The sequence below is a fragment of the Pteropus medius genome, unplaced genomic scaffold, assembly GCF_902729225.1.
Source record: "Pteropus medius unplaced genomic scaffold, Ma_sr-lr_union100, whole genome shotgun sequence".
NCBI lineage: Eukaryota > Metazoa > Chordata > Mammalia > Chiroptera > Pteropodidae > Pteropus > Pteropus medius.
Genome location: NW_024350927.1, coordinates 1746343 through 1769417, shown reverse-complemented (window position 1 = coordinate 1769417; position 23075 = coordinate 1746343). Strand labels below are relative to the sequence as shown.

The following is a 23075-nucleotide window of genomic DNA, read 5'->3' as shown; positions in this document are numbered from 1 at the left end:
CTAAGCCCCAGTTTCCGTATTTGTAAAATGGGGATAGCAATCCGTGTTTGTAAAGATTAAATGACAATGCTATAAAATGCTCAATAGAGCACCAGGCACATATTCAACCAGGAAATATTACTATCAGATGAAGAAAAGGAAGCCCAGAGAGGGGAACTGTCTAACATGACCTGAAAAATTACGGGGTGCCAGGAGGGCACCCAGCTCAGTGGTACCAGGTAGGAGACAGGCACGGCTGAGCCAGGAAAATAGTGACTTTATTTGCTACACTGACAGCGGCTATGAGTTGGGTTGGTGGCTGCTGTCTCTATGTGGGATGTCTGAAGAAGGGACAATAGCGGTTAGCATTTCCCCAGGTGGGGCAAGCAAGGCTGGGCCAAGCAGACTTGGAGCAGGACTGTGACAACCGCCAACCTCAGGGCTGTGGGAGTGATGGTGGTGGTGTCTCTGGAGACGGGGCCCAGTCAGTGGCTCAGAGGCAGGAAGATCCAGTGTCCAGTGTTCCAGACAGGGTACACTACCTCCTGGGCTGGGGGGGTGGTGGCCAGGGCTGCTCGGCCAGCTCCTGCTCCAGCTGTTTGAAACGCTTCTTGGAGGCCCGTTTGGGCCTGAGCCACCGCAGGCAGGCTGGGAGGCACTGGTCCAGCACGCTCTGCAGAGGACAGGAACGGTACAGAGGAAGCAGCTGTGGCAGAGTCAGAAAGCCTCCCAACCCTGACCTGGGGTGGGCCCCACCTCCAGCATGAAGGCCCCCACGAAGTTGAAGGCAACCAGGCCCAGCAGCAGCAGCTTGAAGCAGGTGTCAGTGATGTTTCTCAGAGCCAGTGGCCCCCGCAGGAGGCCGGGGACCAGGAGGAGGCCCACCAGGATGGAGCCCAAGAGTGCCAGGGCCACCAGGAAGGGCACTGGGGGTGAGAGAGTATGTCAGGCCAGGGAGCCCCCACACGTTCATACAGAAGCCTGGTGGGAACCCCCATAGGCACCAGCCCCCGCCACCAGCCCCCACCACAGCGGCACCGTTGGTGTACAGCGGCTGGCGAAAGGGCGCCCCCTTGGACACAGCTGCGGCCAGGATGAGGTACTGGAAGCTGGACAGAGAGAAGACCACCGTGTTCTCGTAGTTGGGCAGGTTGTCCGGTGCGGGCACCGTCCTGTTCAGAGGCACGAACCTGGCGGTACGGGGACCGGGGATCAGGGAATGAGTGCGCAGAGGACAGGGCAACGGTGGGATTTGGGGGTGGGCTCCCTACTCACCACGGCTGGGCCACAGTCAGGAAGTAGCCCCCTAGCTGCACACTGGCCACCAGGGCCACCTGCAGCAGCAGGCTGCTCAGCACAGGCATGCTGAGCAGTGACCCTGGTGGCCGCGCCTGCCCCAGCACCAGTGCTGGCCCCGTGCGGCTCATGAGCACGGCCACTGTGGTGGTGATGACCAGGTCGATGGCCAAGAACTGCAAGTCGCCTAGGTTGGTATTGATCTGCCGGCAGGGGAGGGAGGGAAAGACAGCTTCTAGTCTGACAGAGGAGGCACCAGCCGTGCCCTTAGGGAGCTGCTCTCCCAGTCTGAGAGGTATCCCTGCTCACCTTGGGAGGCCTGAAACTGATGCGGCAGGCTCCCCCTACCTGCAGGGGACACCCGACCTGAGGAGAGGCTTCGGCTTTGCCTTGTGGAGCCCCTAGGCTAATGGCGGACACAGTTCCTGCCCTCAGGAAGCCCTATACTTAAGGGGGACACAGGGACAGACTCTGGTATAAGATCTGCACTGCTGCGTGGCGTCACCGCTTTCTGTGGGGGCCAGTGGCACATGCTCAGAGCAGAGGGGCTGAGATGCCCCCTGAATGAGGAAACAGGTGGACCCACGCAAAGGGCAGGAGCCCTGGCTCTGACCTACTCCCACCTCCATCCCCTCTGCCTGGGCTCTGCCTCAGTGTCCCTTGCAAATGGGGAGCCCCCAGCGCGGAGGGATGAAACATTAGCTCAGGGCAGCTCTCCTGTTTCTAAGGACCTGGAGCCTCTGCCAGTGCTTTCGTCATATCCTACAAGCCTGGCCACTGAGGTTCAGGAGGCGCCTAAGCCACACAGCTAGAAAGTGGCAGAGCCTGATGTGAGGCACCACCATCTATTCCAGAACCTGCTTGGCTCCTAACCACACCGCCGAGTGTCCACACCCCTGGGCCTGGCATGCGCCTGCTCCCGGGCCCCGCTCTGTGCAGGGAGCTCTGCAGACACCCACCGTGTAGAGGATCAGGACAGAGATGAACTGGGTCAGGCTGTACAGGGCCATGTACTTGAAGACACTGAAGGACGTGTCGAGGGAACAGCGGCCTTCCCTGGGTAGCAGAGTACAGGCATCAGGGAGCCCAGACTGGCAGACAGGCCAGGCCCTGCCCGCCGACCCCCTGCCCACCTCACCTGATGACCATGGGCACACACTCAATGCTGGCCACGCTCGAGGTGAAGGGTGAGACCACCGAGGCCTCGGTCTGAGAGAGTGAGATGCCCACGTCCGCCGCCTTCAGGGCCCCGCAGTCATTGGCACCGTCCCCGCACATGCCCACACAGTACCTGACGCAGAGGAGTGGGCAGGCGTGGCCCAGACGCACGGCCTGGCTCTGAGCTTGTGAGGCACCTTTGTGTCTGGGAAGGAGTCCCACCCGCCTCACGGGCTTGCTGGCAGAACGCGGGGATGGCTGGATCCCGACTGCCCGCACGTATGGTGCCTGCTACACAGTAGGTGCTCAGCAATTAAGTGCGATTACTACTTTAGCATGGCAGCCCTGTGGGTTCTCTCTGAGGGCTCTGGCGCTCTCATGCCTGAGGTGGGAGACAGGGCCTCGGGGACCCCCTCGCCCGCATGGGTTCTCTCTGAGGGCTCTGGCGCTCTCATGCCTGAGGTGGGAGACAGGGCCTCGGGGATCCCCTGGCCCGCATACACTCACTGAAGCTTCTGCAGCTCGCACACCAGTTCCGCCTTCTGCTCAGGAGCCATGCGGGCAAAGACAGTGCCCTGGACCAGGACCTGGGAGCGCAGAGGTGGGGGGAGCTGAGGCAGATGCAGGGTGGGGTAGGGGAGCCAAGAGGAAGGAGAGAGCAGGGGTCTGTGTGGGGTGACCAGGGAGGCTTGGGGCAGCCCTACCTTGGGCAGTAGCCTGGGGAAGTACTTCATGAGGACAGCAAAGGTGGACCCACTGAGGGCTAGGTGGCTGGATCGGGGGTCTGGCTCCATGGTGTAGTTTGCGGCCTGGTCAGGATCCTGGGGGCCCGGGAAGCTCAGCTCAGCTCCCTCTGCCCGCCCCAGAGAGCTGGGGCCTGGCTCAGGTGACATGCAGGTGGGATCATGGTGGGGTATGTAATAGGTACTCGGCGTCAGCCTCACCTTAGCCCCGTTCATGGCTGCAGAGGACTCCACTGGCAGGAACTCAAGGGAGGCAGGCTGGCCCCCCTCAGGGGGCGTGGCATGGATAATGACCAGACGCTCCTGGGGGTCCACCATGCCACAGTTCTGGGCCACAGTGACCGCCGTCTGCAGGTTGTCCCCTGGGGGACATGGGGCAAGGTCAGGGTCCAGCGGCTATCCAGTGGGGCCAGCCTCACCCTGACACTTATAGATGGGCAAACTGAGGCGGGACAGAACCCGTCGGCCATGACTGGCTGAGCACAGGCAGGTGATCGGTGTCTGAACCTTGGTTTCCTCGTCTATAAAATCAGGCAGAGAAGATCTTAGAAACTGGGGGCTTGGGTTCGAGTTCCACATACACTATGTAGTGCTACAGAACTTTGCTGGAATATGTGTGTGTGCAGGGGTGGAGGGGACAAGGAGGACACAGACCTGAGCTCCTCCACGGCAACCTGTGACAGCCAGAATCTTTTCTTGCTCCATGAAATTGTCACAACCTTTGAGGCTGATGAAATTTCCCCCATTTCTTAGAGTGGAAACGAGACCTTGGAGAGGTCATCCAGCAGGTGAGTAGTCAGGCTGCAACCCAGGCTGTCTGACATCACCCCTGGGCTCTCTAGAATTCACTCTACTCCCCTGAGCCCCACCTTCCTCATCTGTCAGATGGGCGACAATAATCACTTGGGAGGGATATTATGACGATCCATGACATGTCTGACAAGGACCTGGCCTGAAACAGGGCCTAAAGAAACGCCCTGGGGAGAGATGCTCCCTGTGCCCTGGACGGGGCAGACTCTGCCCTCCTAACCAGACCTGCTGGTACCTGTCACCATGACGGTGCGGATGCGGGTCCTCCTCAGAGCCTGGATGACTGGTGCCGTCTGTGGCTTCAGCAGGTTCCTCATGACCAGCAGCCCCAGGAGGCTCAGTTCCTGTTCCACGGTGTCCCTGTGGGGCAGGCCAGAGTTCATGAAGTGGCCAAGGTCCCTTCCCCTGCTCTGGGCTATACCTGCACATGGCCCTCCCTCTGCCCACGCAGGGGCCTGAGGCTTGGTCCCCAGGGCCCACCTGGTCAGTTGCTGAGCTGCCTCCAGGCTGGGTGCGATGGGCAGAGGCTTGCCAGCGAGGGCCACGACGCGGTAGCCGGCGGCCGTGTAGCTCTGCAGCATCTGGGCAAAGTTGGTGGGCACTGCCATGCAGGAACAGGTGTCATTGAGACAAAAAGGTGGGTACAGGGACAGAGGCTGGGTACCTACCCCATTGTGCCAATGCCACTCAGGGACTCTGGGGCCCACCCCCTTCACCTGTCTTGGGGTTGCAAAGGCCTGCCACCAGCTCAGGGGAGCCTTTGATGTAGGCCTCAGGCTGAGCGGCCCCTAGCCAGGCCACCACCACGTTCATGCGCTGCAGGGCAGATGAGAAGGGGAAGCGGCAGAGGATGCTGACTGGCAGTGGGGGCTCCTCCTGCAGAGTTGGAGAGGCAGCTGAGGGGCCGGCCTGCGGAGCCTTTCCCAAACCCCGTACCCCACAGGCACACCCCTGGCTCACCATGCCCGGAAACTGGGGCTCCTGAACCGGGGGTCTCATCACTGCCAAGACCTGGGTCCCAAATGCCGAGTCTGTAGCTGGCCCCTCCTCCAGAACCTGGGAGGCAGGCAGACAAGGTTGGTACCGAAGGGGCTGAGCACTGGCTTGGCCTGGGGCAGCCGTCCTTGGCCCATAGAGAAATGTAGGAGAGATTCAAGTTAGACTTATGAATCACGTCCTTAACGGGGAGACTGGCTAGAACAGAAAGAATGTGGGCTTTGGGGTCGGGCAGACCCAAGTTCAAACTCTGGCTTTACCACTTGTAAGCTGCTGGGTGACCTTGGACAAGTTATTCCAAATCTCCCCTAGCCTCAGTTTCCTCCCTATGAAGCAGGTTTTAAGCTTCCTTTCTAGGGCCTTGGGGAGGAGTACGTGAGACAAGGGATATGCAACAGAAGGCTGGCACACAGTAGGCATTCAGCACGTGGCCTTGGCCACTGTTATGACTGATGGTGGGCATAACAGAGACCACCCTGGAAGTCCTAGAATGAAGACCAGGTGGGTTTAAGTTAGGGCCCAGCCGCCCAGAGGCAGGGGGCTGACCTGCTTGGCCTCCTCACCCAGCCAGTAGATTCCACCATCTTGAGGTCCATGGGGTCGCCCACTGGGGTGTCCTGGAGCCGGCTGAGGGCGTGGCAGGTGGCCAGTGCTCGGAGCAGGGGCCCCATGGGCAGGAGACGGGGCTCTGGGACCAATGGCAGGAAGGCCTGCCCCTGCAGGGGCACCACACCCATCACATCCAAGCCATCCTCAGTGAGGGTGCCTGTCTGCAGGGGGCAAGGGGGCGGGCCAGTGATGAGCCTGGGATGAGCTGTGCCCTGCTGGGTTGGGCGCCCACACCCCAGGCCAGAAGGGTCCCCCGGAAACCCCAGCAGCCAAGGCTGGAGTCGGAAGAGGTCCTCTCTTGCCTCTGGGCCTTTGCACATGTGGGTCCCTCTGCCAGTTGGTCCTCCCCAACCCCTGAGGTTTCTTTGTGGGGTATCATTTTCTCTAGAAAGTCTTCCTTAACCCTATAGTTGGGTCAGGTGGTCCTTGCTTTGGGCTCCCACCCACAGCTCTTTGCTACCCCATCATTTGTTCACTGAGGTACCAAGGAGAATGCCCACACTCGATGTAACTGTTGACTGAATGACTGAATGAATGAGTGGACGAGTGAAAGGATGCATTTCCCACATGTATTTCAATCACCCAGTTACATGTCTGGCTTCCCTGCCAGCCCGGGAGCTCCGGAATCTGACCATGCCCCACCCTTTCCTTTTAAAACTTCTCTGTAGCCCCCACTGCCCTCAGAATAATATCTAAACTCCTCACCAGAGCTGCCAGCCTCTGGCCCCCGTGCCCGCTGCTCCTCAGACCCCAGGCACACGGATCGCTCCTCTAAGGAGTGACACTGGTTCCTTACCCACACTCCTCAACACCCCAGCCCCGCGACATCTTGACGTGGCCTACCCCACACTGAGGTCACCCAGGGACCTGTTCAGAGGAGCTGCCACTGCCTTCTAAGGGGGTGACTGTCATGTACCATCCACCACGTACCCCACTCGCTTCCTTCCTAATACCCATCACCACCTGCGGCTCCGTGCTCCCCGGCTCACTCACTCTGTTCAGTTCACACACACACATCCATGTCCAGGGGACATCTTTGTGCGGGTCACTGATGGGCCCCCAGTGCTGAGGGCAGCACCAGGCACACAGTAGGCCCTCAGTGGTTCTTGAAAAAAAATGAATGAATGATTTTGGACGTCATCTGCCAGACCGTGAGCCTGACGAGGGTAAGGGCTTGGGGTACAGTTCCTCTGAGTGCTTCTGCCCCAAGACAGGGCGTGACATCCAAAAGGCTCTCAGCCAGTGTTGCTGAGTGAAGAACACAGGTGTGGAGGCCTGGCTGTGGTGTCCGTGGCTGAGCCACGTGCCAGCCCCGCCCACGGCCCCCACCTTGTCAAAGCACACCAGCTGGAGCTTGCCCCCCAGGTTGATGCGCAGCGGGTGGATGCAGAAGATGCCTTGGCTCCGCAGCCGGCTCTGGGCATAGAGTGTGCACACGGTCATGGCAGCTGGCAGGGCGGGCGGCACCACGACTGTCACCAGGTCCAGAGCCCGGACCACAATCTCGTTCACAGGCACCTGGAAGGAGGCACCGTGAATGCCAAGGCCAGGCTGGGTGGGTCCTGGACTCCCACCAGCAGCCCCCACCCCACCCCAGGGCTTACCCGGTTGCGATATAGGATGAAGATGCTGTAGATAGTGCCGAGGAGAGCTGGGGAGACAGAACGGAACTCGTCAGGATTTGGGATGAGGCTTTGGGGGCCACCGGCAGAGTGGGATGCAGGGGACACTCACCCAGGACAGAGAGGGCAGCCACAAACTTCATGCTGTGTTTGTAGAACTTGAAGTTGACAGGCCGGGGATGCAAGATGGAGCTTACCAGGCCCCCTTTAGCTGTGCAAAACCCTGGGAGATGGGGAAACTGAGGCAGGGGATGCCAAGGGCCAAGACAGGTCTCCTCAACCCTACACACCCCACGTGTACCTCTGGGGTTGTAAGACATGATGCCCTGGGGTTAAAAATCACCCAGTTTGGGGTCACACATGATGGCCCACAGACCTTGCCCAGCCCTCGTAAGGTTTAGTAAAAACTGAGTAAGTCAAATCCTGTGACACATTCCCACATGGCAAGAACCCGTCAGAGTTGCACAGCAGTCCCCCCTCCTCTGAGGGGGGAACATTCGAAGAGCCGCAGTGGCTGTCTGAAACGACGGAGAATACTGAACCCTGCATATACGCATACGCTGTCTTTTTTCTATACACACCTTTTCACGTAAAGGAAGCACCTGACAGCTTCCCTGGCATATCTGAACTGCCAGCATCACTGACTGCTCTTGCACTCTGGGGCCATTATTAAGTAAAATAAGGGTGACTCGACCGCAAGCACTGTGATGGTCACAATAGTCGATGTGGTAACCAAAACGGAGTTCAGTGACTAATGGGTAGGGAGCACATACAGTGTGGACGCAGTGGACAAAGGGATGTTTCCTGTCCCCAGTGGGACAGAGTAGGATGGCAAGATTTCATCACGCTACTCAGAACAGCGTGCAACTTAACACTTATGAATTATTTATTTCTGGAATTTTCCACTTAACATTTTTGGACCTCAGCTGACTATAAGTCAAATCGAACTGTGGATAGGGGCATCCCTGTACAGCACTGCCCCCTTCCTAAAGGGTGGGCTCTTTCCTGCTTGTCTCTTCCCTGCCCACTCCAGCCTGGGGTGGGATTCGCCCAAGGTCCCACAGCAGAGCAGTGGCAGAGATGGGTCCTGTCCTTCCTCGAGTCACCACTCCTCTAGGCGCTAGGCCCAGCATCCCTCCCTGCTTTCCTGACTCCTACCTGTCCGGGTCACCACTGCCAGGACGTGGGGTCCTACGAAGGCCCGGGCTTGCAAGACGAGCGTCCCACAGAACAGTGTGTGCCGCCGGTGGGTCTCTGGGCAGTAGGGCACCAGCCCCTCCGGCAGGGCTGTCTTTAGCACTGGAACGCTCTCCCCTGGGAGGGACGTAATGTGAGACCCATAAGGGCCTCTGTGCCACCCTCTCCCACCAACAAGATCAAGAGTTACGCATGGAATTGCTTTATAAGCCCTAGGTCTCCTGTAACTCTTATAACCATGTATGAAGAAATCATTGCCCCCAATTCACGAAGAGGGATTCTGAGACTCAGAGAGGACAAAGACACAAACAGATATGTACCAGCCATTACCAGAAACCCTCTCTGGGGGAGCCGGAAGGTGTGTGCACGCATGCATGCACGCAGCAGGGGGCAGAGGCTGGGGGACGACTTTCTCCTGTGGGCATTATTTTATAGCAAGCTGCATTATTTTTATAATTCAAACCAATAAAGATATTGACACGAGAGGTCTTGACCTCCGTAAAGCCCTGACCCCCTGCCTGGCAGAGTAGAGATCTCTTGCTGAGGGCCCAAGGGGTGGTGGGTGAGTGAGAGCTGAAGCCAGGACTGTTAGCTGAGAGCAAGAGGAAAAGAAAACTCAAATTTAAAGTTCTAACACGAGGCTGGGGTGCTTGGTGGCAGGGGAGGAAGCGCAGGAGGCCACAGACCAGGGGCTGGGAATGACCTGTCAGAGAGTTCTCGTTGACCATGCATTCACCGGCCACCAGGGCAGCGTCGCAGGGCATCGGCCCACCCTCCTGGGGCAGCACCAGGCAGTCTCCGGGCACCAGCTCACTGGAGTCAACCCACTCCTCTGCAGGCAAGCAGGAACCTCAGTCCGGCCCACACGCCCCAGCCACCTCCCCCAGCCTCCCTCCCTTCCCCAGTTCTCACCTCCCCCAGGCCGGCACACGCATACCCGCACAGACAGCTTGACCATGTCCCTCAAGGTCTGGCTTTGCTGTGGGTAGGGGGACAAGTTGGGAGTGGGTGGGTGGAGGCCCCCTCGGGGAACCCTCCACTGGCCCCACCCTACCCACCTCACATCACCCACCTTTTTGGTCCTGTACAGTGACAGGCAGATAGAGACAGAGGAGATGAGGAAGATGCACAGGGCATACCAGTAGTAGTGGTCTGCCAGCCACAGCCCGATGCTGAAGGCCTGGAACCCATAGTAGGGGTTCAGCGCCTAGAAGGGCAGGAGGCAGCGTCAGGGCCTGTGGCCCCCGGGGCAGCCCAGCCACAGGAGCAGAGGGCCCAGCAGCTGCCACAGGACTATAACCAGGCCCTTCTCCCGGTTAGTCCCATCCAGTTGTTCCTTGAGTCCCCACGTTCTATGGTCTAAAGAGGACACGAGCATTTACATGCCAGGCCCCTGAGATGCACTTCATCTAAGTGTCATACAATGATGAGGACAATCCCACATGCTACCATCAGATCCATTTTACAGTTAAGAAAACTAAGGCACAGAAGGGTTAAGTTACTTGAATAAAACCACACAGGGGCTGACTCCAAGACCTCCTCTCCTTTCACAGGTGTCTGCCCTGGCTCAGTCTGTCCTGATGGTCACAATCTACTCTAGATGTGTCTAGGTCACTTGCTTCCCTTTATCTCTGAGACCTTTGCCGTGCCACTTCCCACTTCTGAAGCTTGGGTTCCTCATGCGCGCGTGAACAGAGCGTCCCTATTCCTAGTCCCTATTCGTGAGGCTGTAGGGAGAATGAAAGAGGACGGTGCGCAGAAAGGACCTGGACTCTGGAGCACGGCCCTTGGCACAGAGCAGGAGCCCAGGCTGTGTGGGTTCACCTCTTGGCCTCTGGTCCCCAGTCTGGACCAGCCCTCCAATTCCTCTCCTTGTGCTGACTGGGGTTGGGTCTGAGATGACTCTACTCTGGGAGGGGGCAGCTGGTCTGAACTGCCACTGTAAAGTGGCCCAGAGAGGGCAAGCCCCTGGCCAAAGTCTCACAGCCAGTCCAGGTCATACTTGGGGTGAGGCCCAGGGACAGTCCTACCTCATCCACCAGCAGCTGGGGATAGGACTTGACCGGTACACTGATCACGTTGGGGCCGTAGATGGTCTTCCTGTAAGAGGAGAAAAGGCAAAGCCATCAGATGGAGGGGGCTGTGGCAGGTGGGCCCTCCAGGGGTGACAGAGCTCCCTGTTTTACAGCTGGAGAAGCCAAGGCCCAGAGAAGACAGGTGATTGGAAGAAGGCAACGCCTGGGGGGGCAAGAGAGAGGTCCCCAGCTCTCAGGGCACCTCTGGCCCAGCAACACCCACCTTACAGTTTGGTCCTGGAGGCAGAGGCCGGAGCGAGAGTGGTGGATGTCGTCACAGGTACGGCCTTGGTCCAGCAGGCTGGGGCGAGTGGGAGAGGGGCACTCGTGCAGGTGACAGGGCCTGAGCTCCGCATCCCCCACCCCTTCTGGCCCACTTCTGCCACACTAAGCTCCCGGGAGAACGCATGTCCTTCACTAACTCTGGGCTTAACTTTCTCCTTTGGTTCCTCTGATTGGGCCCCAGACCATCTCAGTGAGGAAGGAGGAATGAGGGAGGATGATAATAGTGACAACAGCTATGACGATGCTTTATGTGAGTCACTTAACCTCTCCGTGCCTCATCTGCAGTAGGAGGATGGTGACATCACCTACTCACAGGGATACAGGGGGACTGAACAATAAGCTATACAAAGTGCTTGGGCAGTGCCTGGCACTTACTAAGTGGCAAACACGTCAAGAATTTTTCCTGTTCTTATGTAACAGAGGCTGCTGGTGCCACTTCCACACCCCCTTGGCACTCACCTCTGCAGGACGCAGAAGCTTGCTGCTAATACCTGTCTTTACCTGAGTGCTCCTTCTAGCTGTGGGAACTCGCTCTGCCCGCAGAGCGCAGAAGAGTTCATGTCCCCGGGAGGAACCCGCAACCAACAGTGGTAGGGAGGTGACAGGTAGGTGCCCTGGCCTCCTCACTGTGGGTGAGGGCTTCCCGAGGTACGTGCTCTACACATGCTCAAAGAAATCCCCAAGGGGACTGAGCTCCAGGTGCTCACGACAATCCCTCCCCCAGCTGCCTGCCCTTCCTGCCACACTTCCCCCGTGTTGCCTGGGTTCGCCTTCCACACAAACCCCCTGCACTTGAATCCCCATCTTGAGATCTGCTTCTTGGGGCTCAAACTCAGATCTGTTGTGAGCTCACATTTATCAAGCACTTAGTAGGTGGCAGAGCAGGGACCAGACCCCAAATGGATGGCCTACTGGTTCACAGTGGTGTTCCTAGCTCGCTTTAGAGGTTATATCAAGCTTTACAAGAAGCTTATGTATTTCACCCTCAAAATAACCCCAGGAGGCAGGGACTCTCTTCATGCCCTATTTACAGAGAACCCCAAGGCCTGGAGAGGCTCAGTGACTTGCTCATGGTTGCAGGAGGCCAGGGTACAGAGCTGAGAGGGGAGTCCAGGCAGGGCCACTTCCTGGTGCCTCTTCCGCCCAGCGCAGCACGGCTGTGGAAGGTGGTGGGAGCCGCACAGCCCTGTCCCCTTACCCAACTTGGCAGAAGGCCTGCTGGGTCTCGATCCAGACGTAGCGCCGGCCCTGGAAGAGGTAGTACCGCAGCACCTGCTGCTGGCAGGAGAGAAAGGCTGGCTTGCAGTGGCCCCGTGAGGAGTGTGGGGGGCGGGGGGGAGGGGGAGAGGGACCAGTGTCACAGGAAAGAGGTGGGAGAGGCTTGGCAAGTAAAGGTGGTCAGCCAGCATCCTGGAGGTTCGCGACAACAGAACCAGAGGTGCCTGGAGAACATGGAGCCCACCCCCAACCCTCACTGTACAGAGTGAAACGAAGACCCAGAGAGGGACAAGGGCTTGTCCAGAACCCACCTGTCCACGCATCGCCTCTTCATTCCTGGTCAGCTGGGCGGTGTCCTTCCATGTACCCTCTGGCACTGCCCCCACAGCGGCCGGGCTCTGGCCGTCCTCTGCCTGGGCCTGTGGGGGCAGCCCCAGGCTGGGGAGGGACGTGGGGGTTACTATGGAGCTCTGGGAGCTGCCCCAGCGCCTCCTCATCCCCAAAGCCACCTTCCCTCCCTGGGATGGGAGGCACCAGGGTCAGAACCCATGTGGGTGAGGGGCCGGGGGAGCAGGCGCTTCTGAGGAGCGGTGATGGGACTGCCTCACCTGCCCTCGCTGATGGCCTCGGTCTGCACCTGGACAGTGTAGAGCTGCCATGAACTATCCTGGAACATGGAGGTGTGGACTCAGTTCTAGAAGAGACCCCTCCACTCCCAGACCCCTCCCCACAGCCAGGTGACCCCTGCTGGAGAAGGCAGGGAGCAAGGATATAGGTGACCTCCTCAGGAACCACCCAACCTGCCCCTTCCGCCCACAGCTCAGGTGCAAAAGCTGAGTTCCAGAGAGGAGAACAACCTGTGCGAGGTCCCACGGAAAGTAGCCAGGTTGGGCTGAAAGCCTGAGCATCCTCCACCCCCACAGGCCACCCCTCTCCAGCCCCTGCTTGGCCTCTCACCTCTTTGTCTCTTATTTCGATGACGAGTGTTTCGGCGCGGGCCAGGTTGCACCGCTGGAGCCGCAGCCGCACCCCCCATGCCGGCTTCCACCGGAACAGCAGCAAAGGGATCCCTGCCATCATCCAGACCACGACGTGATAGCCTATAACCCTCCATGGACTGCCACAGTAGCCGCTGAGCCTCTGAGAATGCGGGTGAGAGAAGGCCATGTGGGGGCGGAGCGGGGGCTGCAGGAGGAAGCCGGGGGTCTGGGCGGGCTGGGCTGTTAGTCCCACCCGGGGTTCCCCTGCCCGTCCCCTGCCCACGTACCACGGATGAAACTGAGGAGCTGAGGGGATCTAGAGATGTCTCTATCGTCAGGGTCCCATAACTGGCGGGCGTGTTGCCCACGAGAGGGCTGCTGTCTGTGGACAGAATAAAAAAGGTCATTGGTGGGGGGGGCCCTCTTCTTTCTTTTATTTCTTTAAACGTAATAAGCACCATCATTTTGTAACTGGCGTGAGAGCTCCCATGGCTCAAGTCTTCCTGGGTCTGTCATCCGGCTGGTCTGTTGGTTCTCACTCGGTGTCTCGTTTCCTTGTGTGTCTAGTGACTTGTGACTGGGCGTGGGCCCAGACTTGGGGGACAGGGCCTGGTGAGCACCCTGAGCCTCCACAGCGCTCACTCGTCCAGTTGTTAGCTTCCCAGGAGCTCTGTGTCCCACCTTCCCATCCAGTCCCCACCCTAAGAGCAGATCGGCTGCTCATCCACGTTCAGCCCCCTGCACGGGCCTGGCAGTGAGGAGATGCAGAGAAGGGGAGGCTGGCCTTCGAGAACAGCCCCCATCACCCCTGAAAGTGAAACGGGGGTGATGCGGAGGGAGGAATCCAGCCACTGGGGATGGGCAGGAGAAGAGGGGTGAGCTGAGCAAGCCCCCAGGCCTGTGGAAAGAAGCTGCTATGGGCTAGGGCCCAGCTGGACAATTAGTTACCAGGGTTCCTTCTGTGAGGAAGGCCCTGCTATCAGCCCCATTTCACAGATGGGTAAACCAAGGCTCAGGGAACAGCATCAGGTGGCTCTATTGCCGAAATTCCTTTTTCTCCTGCCTCCTCGACTGTGGAGCTGTGGTCCCAGCAGGGCAGGCAGACAGTGGGTATTCTGGGGCCCTGGAGGGGATGAGGATCACTGCTCTTCCCCTTGGGCAGCCTCTGCCAGGGCTTCTCTAATTGTGGTCCCCAGACCACCTGAGCACCTGTCAGACTTGCATGTGCGCAGGCCCCTCCCCAGACCCAGACGAGATCCTACGGAAAAGCTCACTAAGGGGCGCGGGAGGCAGCCTGCTGATTATCTGGGCTCCCTTCCTTCCCCTCCCCAAACAGAGCCCTACAGAGGCCTGATTGAAAAGATCAGAGTGTCCCAGGCAGCTGGCACTGTCACAGCATCCCAGCCCCTCAGCTGCCCCATCCCAAACACTCGGGCTTCGGCAGCTTCCCTAAGCCCGATGTAACCATAAGAGCCAACCTTTCCCGAGGCCCCTGAGTGCGGGCTCTGCTCCTGGCCTTTTTCACACGGTTAACACAATAATCCTTGCCAAGCAAACACAGTCATTATCCCCTTCTTATAGGAGAAAATGAAGCTCGGAGAGATTAAGTAACTTACACAGATCGAGTCTATGGCAGCGATGGGATGCAAGCCCAGGCGGGTGGGTTTTAATCCCTCTGCCACTTGGGAACACTGAGGATTGGGGGCCATGTGTCCCCATCAGACTAGGCAGTCTGTTCTCTCCTGTCCCAGCCCCCCACGTCTCCTTGCATCATGATGAGGATAATAATTACTACGGTAATGACCATAATAAGAGCAGCCAACATGCATTAAGCACTTCCCAGGTGACAAGATCCACTCTAAGCCTTTACACGAATTAGCTCATTTCTTTAACCCTGCAGCACCATGATAAGGGGAAGCATTTTTCTCATTTTACAAATAAGGGAGCTGAGGCTCAGAGGCATAAAGATCCCCCAGTAAATGGTGGAGCTGGGAACTCTATGCTTTTAGGGCCCATGTGAACATTTTCAGAGAACAGGGCACAAGCCCTGCACCTCCCGAAGCCTGTGACATGATGACTACAAAACCAACCTAGCCAAAGCCCCACCTACAGCTAATCCCTCCCCATCCACTCAGGTGACTCCGAAAACAAATGGAGCCACCAGCTCCAGGAACACACACACACACACACACACACACACACACACACACACCCACCCCTGTAGCCCTCAAGCACGGGGGTCTCTGGCCAGCAGTAGAATCTCAAGGCTGGAGGGACAGGAAGCCAGGTCATCCTTCTTCCCTGGGGCTCACAGAGACCTCAGCCTGGGTCCCCTGCAGTGGTCCTTTTCACTCTCTGGCCCCAGCCCGCTCCGGCTTGTGACTAAAGCTTGTCTTGGCACCATTTCCTTCCCTTCCTGAGGCCAGCTCACAGATGACAGCTGAGGCCGCTTTGCTCTCTGGTGAGCCCAAGGGGAAACTCGGGCTGGCTCCCGCCTGGCAGGCAGACGAGCAGGCACTCAGGACAACTCACACAGTCTGGTAATGCTGGGTTCTCAGGTCCTTTGCCACCAACAAGCCACAGCCCTTTTCTTGCCTCACTTCAAAGGGCCACAGCCCCAGTTGCCCCTGGAGTCTTTTGTGCCAGAGTCCCTCCCCTGCCCTGGACACAGACTGAGTGAGATAGGTAGTTTCTCACACCTTATGGCTGTTCTCTGGATGTTTCTATAATGTAAGGGGAAAGAGCACCTACGGTTATACGGGGCTGACACAGCCCAGGCCCTGCTCCAAGGGCTTTGCATACGTTCACTCATTTATTCTTATGAAGCAGGTACTACTTTTATCCCTATTTTACAAATTGAGAAACTGAGGCCCAGAAAGGTGAAGTGGCCCAAAGGCCATGCAGCCAGCAAGCGGTGTGGCTCTAGGGTCCATGCTCTTAACCAAAGCACCACGACCATCGGTGTTGTCGCCATCAGTAACTGTGCTCCTGGTTCTTACAAGCAAGCTATTTTGCGAAGCAAATGCTTTAACCTCTCTGAGCTTCCATTTCCTATTTCTAGGATCAGAACCCTGAAGCAGCTGGTACAGGAGGCAGCGTGAGTAACAGCTGCCTATGGTGTCTGAAGTTCCAGAAGCCTGGGCCTGCACCAGCGCGTGGCTCCTGGCTCCCTGCCGAGGAGGCCTGGCTCTGCCCTGACCCATTTCTCAGGCTCCCCTCTACGTTCCTGTCACCCTGCCAGAAAATCCACAGCTGTGCCACTGTTCCTGCTTGCACTCAACGGTGCCTTAAAACCCTCTGGCACGCAGCTGGCAGGAGATGAGAAAGAAGCCTGCAGGGTGCTGGGTCGACCTCAGCTGTCACTTTGCTCTCGCTGATTCGATTTCATCCTGTAACAATCCTTCGATTTCTTCCATTTTACAACTGAAAAAAACTAAGCCTCAGAGAGGCAGTTTGCCCGCTGACTTGTCTCGCAACTGGAAAGAACCTGTCTTACTCCACAGTGTTCTCTGCCCATTTCACTCCACCAATACCCATCATGACATCAGACTTGCACGGGTGTCACTGCCTGTCCTGCTCACAGTGCCTGGGCTTAGGAACCATTTACTGGACGAATGAATGCACATCTGACATAACAGCATGGAAGTGACGGTGCTCGGAGTCACTGTGTCCATCTCCTGCCTCTGGATCAGTCAGCTGTGAGGTACAGAGGTGTGAGCCCCTTTTTGAAGGGCCCTGCCAGTGACCACCTTGTGCCACCCTTACTCGCTCACTTCCTCCAGGATCTAAACAACGTTCCCCGTGGGAAGTCCTTTCTTGTGTCTATTACACACCTGCCATTTTACGAGGACTCTCTCCCATTCACCTTTGGGAAGAAGGGAGAGGAGCCTGAAGGAGGAAGTCCCATCTGTGGAAAACTCGTCCCTTGGCAGGGTCACGCCCAGGGCACTCTCTCCTGCAATGTTTGCTTATGTCTTTTCACATTTTGGTCTCCCCAGCGATGGTGCAAGAAGGCAGTGCAAAGTCTGATCTCTCCTGTACCAACAGAGCAGGCCAGCCCAGAGCAGGCTCACAGGCTGCATGGGATGAGAATGCTTTCATGATGACTGTATTGCTCTTCTGAATAAAAACAACTGATCCTCATGCATAACCCTCTGAGGGAGAAACTATTATTATCGCCATATTACAGCTACGGAAACTGAGAAACGAAGCTTCCAAGTCTCTTACTCAGATCGTACAGCTTGAAGGTGAAGCTGGAAATAGGTGGGTCTGAATGAACACATTCCTCTCCATTCATCCTCACAGCCACTCCATGAAAAGCACAGATTAGCATCCTCATTTAAAATGAGGTCCAAACAGGTTGATTAATGTGTCCAAAGTCACACAGCTGTGAGTGACCAAGACTAGACTTGAACCCAGCCTGACTCCATGGCCCTGGGGCAGTGCTATCAGCACTGCAGAGCAGAGGGGCTGCAGTCAGACATTTGGGGACCTCTTGTTTCCTGCGGAAGCCCTGGCTTCCTGCCGGGGAACTGGCAGCTGCCCAGGGCAGCAGTAGAGCAGCAGAGATGCCCCCTCCCTGGCTGTGGTTACCCCAGTGACCAGGGGCTCCTCTCCTCTGTCAGGCTGGGGAGGTGAGGGACGGTTTGCCAGTAGCATCCTGATCCTTAGATCTGGAGTCCAGGAGACACCTTTCCTCAGCCTTTCCCCTCCCTCACTCTGGGTGTACTCTAGACTTTGGAGAGTTGGGACTAGCGGGGCAGATGGGGAAGGAGAGACTTTAATTGAGGGGTGTGCAGCTGCAGAGAGGATGTTCAAGCCCTGGTGGGCCCTTAGCTGAGGTTTAGGGTCTGAGTGACCCAAACGGAGATGAGACCCTCCTAGATAGGAGAGGTCTATTGGCTCCATTCACATCAGTAGGATTTAAATTAGACTCTAGAAAGGATGGATGGGCCTGGGACACCTGGCCTGGGATGGTAACATGGAAGGTGTGGTCCTTGGACCTGGGTGCTGAAAGGCTTCCCCTGTGGGCCTGAGGCAGGGGATCAGAGTGGCGTTTTCTGCTCCAGGACACTTCGACACAGGAGCTCAGGAGCCCTGGCTTCTCCATTCGCATTCATTAATTCAGCCAAGAAGAAAAACTGCCTAGAGGCCCCGGATGCTATGGCCTCCACGTCTCTTCCCAAAGCTGGACATCCGTCACACTCGCGGGAGCGAGTCCAGTGCGAGTGGGGACATCTGCTTGACCCCCATCACCGCGGGGCCCCCAATTACCCCTTGCATGGGAGCCAGGAGCTTCCTCTCTCAGGGAAGGGGACCGGCGCGGGGATTCCCCCAGGGTCGCTCCTCTGGTTCGTGACTCCTCACTGGGGGTGTCGCCCCACGGCAGCTGCGACGACTAGCGGCCCGGACACCGCGCCTGGTTCCTGGTCGGCCCACTGCCGCGCACTCACCTGCGCTCATGCTGGCTCCTCGCGCTCATCGCCAGCCCGGCGCTGCGGCCCGTGGCCCGGGCCCGGGCGTCGCGAAGCCCCGCGGCGGGGGCACAAGGCGGAGGGCAGGGACGCAGCGGGGCAAGGAGGGCCGGGACAGCTGCAGCAGCCGGCGGCGGTGGAGCCTGGGAAGATGCCGCAGTCGGGTTCTGAGCGCCGCCAAGCCCCGCCCCGCCCCGCCCACTGCGGCCCCACGTCCGCCTGCCCGCCCGCCGCGCCGCGGGGTCTGCCGGGACTTGTAGTCCGAGCCGCGCTCGCAGAGGCAGAGCTGGGGCAGTCCTCAGACACACACACTGACAAAGAGGGCCAGACACTCAGAGAATCCGACAGGACCACCCACAGACAGACAGAGGTGCGACACTCTGGAAATCAGATAGGACAACCCTCAGACACATAAACACACAGACACACTCAGATAAAATCCTCAGACACACAAACACAAGTACCTAACACATCTCCCACCCCATATCAATTCACATACAGAAGTGTGATACAGAGATACAGATACAGCAACTCTCAGATACACAAACAGAAGGAGGACGCAGGGAAACAGGACAAATCTGGCACACAAATACACAGGTACACAACAACCTCATACACACGTAGATACGGACTCCCAAGATAGACACAGGAGCACAGATTCACACACACACACAGATTCACTCACGCAGGTGACATTGAGAGACAACACACACACACACACACACACACACAGTGGTATGACACTCAGAAACACAGATGTAACAATCTCTACCCACCCACCACACACGCTACACTTGGAGTCAGCCCCAGCTGCCTACCATATGCATGCTGGTTCAAGGGGCCTCCATCTCTTCCAGACTGTGTGACCATGGGCGAGTCAGTTAACCTCTCTGGGTCTCATTTCTTCTTTTTAAAATTTTTAATTAAAAAAAATTGGGGAGAGGGGGCTCATTTCTTAACCCATAGGGCGGCAATGACATTAGCAATGTCTGCTTCATAAGGTTTGTGAGGATCACATGAGAAAAAACATGTAAAGCACTCGAGACAGCGCCTGTCACTGCTCAGTAAATGTCAAAGAAGGAAGACACACCTGCCCAGAGCAACACGGTCAGATACGCCCCTGCAGAGATACGTGTGGACACAGGGAGACTACGGTGATGCACAGGAGGCCTCTAAAATGCCGGAGAAATAGCAAAGGCACAACGCAGCCTTCAGATGCCTCACAGCATGATTCACGTGACACCACTGCACAGGTGGGATGCACGGAGGCCTCCGAAAGGCACTGGAGACCTCATACTTGTATGCAGCGTTCATCACATTGCTCCATAGTGACAGGAACAGACAGTGTTCTCTTGATCCCAGGGTCAGTGGCATTTGGACTAAGGACTCCTAAGGGTGGAGGGTGGATCAGAGACCCCAGGCTCTGGGGCAAACCAGGGAAGGATCACAGCAGGCCAAAGATAGGACTGGGCCCGATCCACCGTCATTCATCCACTATGAATTTATGGAGTGCTGGGTACTGTTCTAGGAGCTGGGAAGAAAAGGGTGAACGAAGCATGTGAAAGTAACCAAAGACCAAGGAAAACTCCCACAATAACCTATTGAGGAAATTCCTGGAAGGAGACAGAGCTGTGATAGAGAGGAATGGTAGAAAGGGAAGCAGGGAAGTCTTTGACCGTACCTGATACATATCGAGGACTCAGTAAATAAATTTGGGAAAGGAATAAATGTCGGCAGGACTTGCTGATGGGTGGGATGTGGAGGTGCAGGAATGTGTAGAATCAAAGATGGCTCCCAGGTTTTTGGATTGAGCAGCTGAGGGACAGAGGAGCTGTTTACTGAGCTGGGGAAGGCTGCTGGTGGACCAGGTTGACCACCCGGGGCGCGGTGGGAGTGGTGGAATGATCTGAATGGGCTTCACTCATTTTATGTAGAAGACCTGTTTCATCTGCAGATGACATTTTCAGTGGGGACAATCTATTTACCTTCTCAGAGTTCCAATTTCCTTCCCCAGAGCTTAGCCCAATGCTTGGCAGACCACTTAACCAGGGGAACCCAGATCCCCACAGCAGGCAGGATGATTGGGCTTAGGAGAATGGCTTGCTCAGATGGCCTTGCCAAGAGGCAGTGTGGTACAGTGGCAAAGGGCTGAGCTCTGGCGCTGGAGAGATCTAGGTTTGGATGTGCATCAGCTGCTTTCTGGCTGTGTGAGCCTAAAAAGGTCACTTCCCTCTTTGAGCCTCTCTCTTCACTGGTAAAATGAAAACTGTAGCGAGGATGAAGTAATGCAGCAGGTGCTTGGTAGAGCCAATTACTTTCTTTAGATCCTGGCACTGGGCTAGAAGATTCATAAAAGCAGTGGGCTTGGGGACTGCATCATAAGCCCGGTCCCCTCATTCTTCGCACTGTTAATACTGCTTGGCATTCAAGAGGCTCTATCTTTCCAGCCATCTGAGAAGGAGCTAGTCCTGCCCCTCAGCCCATCCATCACCTTGATGGGGCAGGAGGCCAGAGGAAGCTTTCTTCCAAACCGCAGAGGATGTGGAAGCCCTGCTGTCTGTTGAGGTTACCTCTGCGGAAGTAGCTCTCACTGTGTGGTGATCGGGCGGTCTGTGGGCTGGGTTCCAGTCACCTGTGGGTCAGGACCAATGGAAGAACTTCCCTTCCAGGGCTGCTGCTCCCTTGGCGGCGCATGGGAAGGACATAATATGCCGGGCAAAAGGCTTGAGAAGTCACTAATTTGGACTGGCTTATTCTACAGTATTGCTTCACTTCTCGATTTCTCGAGATTTCACTAGATTTTTTTTTGCAACCAAAGGGGATTTCTTACCTAGTGACAAACCCCATGACCAGTTTATGGCTGTCTAGACACATAAAGTGGAGTTTCAGCAATTTGCCTCGTAGTTTCCTGGGCAAGGAAGAGAAGGGGCCAGAAGAGAAGGCAGTCAGTCGGTGGCACTCCCTCCCTGCACTGAGCAGTCCCTGTGCTCTGAGAGATGAAAAATGAACATTATTATAGCCTCGCACAGAAAAAATCATCTTCCGAGCAGGAGTTCTCTAACACTGGCCAGTCGTGCCAAAAATATACCAAATTGTCAAGTCCAGAGGGCTGGGAATTAATCTCCTTTGTACACCCACAGCCTTCAGCAGAAGGCTTTTCACACAGTAGGTATTTGAGACAAAGCAATTAAACTGAGTTTATGGAGCACTTGTTCTATTGCAGGCTAGGTGCTTTTCGCACTTATTTTTTTGAAAATTAATATGTGAAGTATTTATTTATTTAAAACTTTCAGCTTTATGAAGTATGATTGACAAATAAAATTTTAAGATGTTTAAAGTGTATGCCATGATGATTTGATATACTTGTACCCTGTGAAAGAATTTCGTCATGTTACGTATGTGCATTTTTTGGTTTTGTTTGATGCCAACTCGCATTTATTTTTATTTAGATTTCAACCATGATTCTGAGAGGTGAATGTTATTAATTCCCACTTTACAGATAGGAAAACAGAGGCACACAGGTTCAGCAACTTGCCCAAGGGCCAGGTAGGAAGAGATGCCTGGCTTCAATATGAGAGACTCGAAGCATTCCATAGGATTACTTTTGTGTGAAGGTACATTGTCTGAACACAGGACACTGGAAATAGCATAAAGGATAAAATGCTGTCTTTCTGGTCAGGTTGGCAGTTTTATTAGAAGAGTCTTTATGATAGTTGAAATAGAACATTTGCCTGCGATCCAATGAAAGATTAAACAGGCAGTTAATTAAACTCTCGGTTGATAACATGTTTCAATTTTGCTGGAGTTTAAATGGAGTGAGAGTGACCTACAGTTGCAAACTTGACATCTAATGAAGCCGCTTTGAAGTGGCATCACCCCAGCTACATCTCTTATCAGTGGCTGGGGAGGCGAAAGTCTCTTTACAAGCCATTGAATTCTTCATGAGAAAACCCCGACTTTCCCTACAGATCTAGAGCCAAGTCATATTATCTATGAATCCAAGGAATGTGCTCTTCCTGCAGCTGACAGAAATCAGCGAGGTGTAGCTTTTGCCCTACTGCCTTCCATACACATGACACGGGGTCTGCCTGAGGCTTTTTTCAGTTCTCTCTTCTGAATTTGAACACTTGGGGACTGCGTGCTGTGTAGTCTTACTGAGGTGGTAGAGAATTCTGGGATGTTATACCTAAGGGCAAAGACCCTGCTCTCTGAATTTCTAGTAATTCAATGCTCACTCCTTTTTTTCTTAGTGACCTTGGCTCCTAGGTGGCAGGGAACAAATCTTGTTCATCTTTACACAAGCACTCAAGATGCTGGAGAGCAGTGCCTTTGAATCGGCTCTTTTAAAAGCCAGACATGCTCATTAAGGTTCATCCTCAGTAATTCAGACATTTTTCTTAGCCCCCTGCCTTATGACACAGGAAGCCTTTGTTTCCTGGATGATATATCACTGCGACAACTTAAAAAGCAGACTTGGGATATTCCTGAGTGAAAATAGGGCCCATCTGAATGTGAAACAGCAGGGAGATGGTTAAATAAGTTGTGCATACACACCACAGAGCACTTAACCAGTGGTTAAAAAGGCCAAGGTAGAAAACACATTTTATAAACACACATCCATTGACTGAACAGA

General features: G+C 55.9%; 1 protein-coding gene across 6 annotated transcripts; it reads right to left on the bottom strand.

Moving 5' to 3' along the window:
• Positions 1–236: 236 nt before the first annotated feature.
• ATP13A2 (ATPase cation transporting 13A2) lies at positions 237–18628 on the bottom strand. Of its 6 annotated transcripts, none has more exons than XM_039842095.1 (29): positions 18422–18628; positions 13256–13350; positions 12946–13128; positions 12597–12655; positions 12300–12426; positions 11969–12045; positions 10709–10786; positions 10441–10510; positions 9483–9617; positions 9323–9389; positions 9114–9242; positions 8372–8527; positions 7326–7436; positions 7196–7242; positions 6921–7109; positions 5546–5752; positions 4947–5042; positions 4703–4862; positions 4467–4587; positions 4222–4346; positions 3378–3538; positions 3138–3254; positions 2941–3020; positions 2414–2638; positions 2235–2331; positions 1255–1478; positions 1018–1169; positions 736–905; positions 237–652 (listed from the first exon to the last, which is right to left on the bottom strand). In XM_039842095.1, the coding sequence occupies exons 1-29, from the start codon at positions 18429–18431 to the stop codon at positions 518–520; spliced, it is 3603 nt and encodes a 1200-aa protein (XP_039698029.1). In that variant the 5' UTR covers positions 18432–18628; the 3' UTR covers positions 237–517. The 6 variants fall into 6 exon arrangements, with proteins under 6 accessions (XP_039698029.1, XP_039698032.1, XP_039698030.1 ...); XM_039842098.1 differs by having other exon boundaries at positions 1018–1088; XM_039842096.1 differs by having other exon boundaries at positions 5546–5698.
• Positions 18629–23075: the final 4447 nt, after the last annotated feature.

Bases quoted from the DNA above. Each gene is read 5' to 3' on its own strand.
- ATP13A2 (XM_039842095.1), bottom strand. The intron at 1,479-2,234 runs GTGGGTGTCTGC...CCCTGCCGGCAG, and splicing joins CTGTCCTGATCCTCTACACG to ATCAATACCAACCTAGGCGA. The intron at 1,170-1,254 runs GTGAGTAGGGAG...CCGTACCGCCAG, and splicing joins CTGACTGTGGCCCAGCCGTG to GTTCGTGCCTCTGAACAGGA.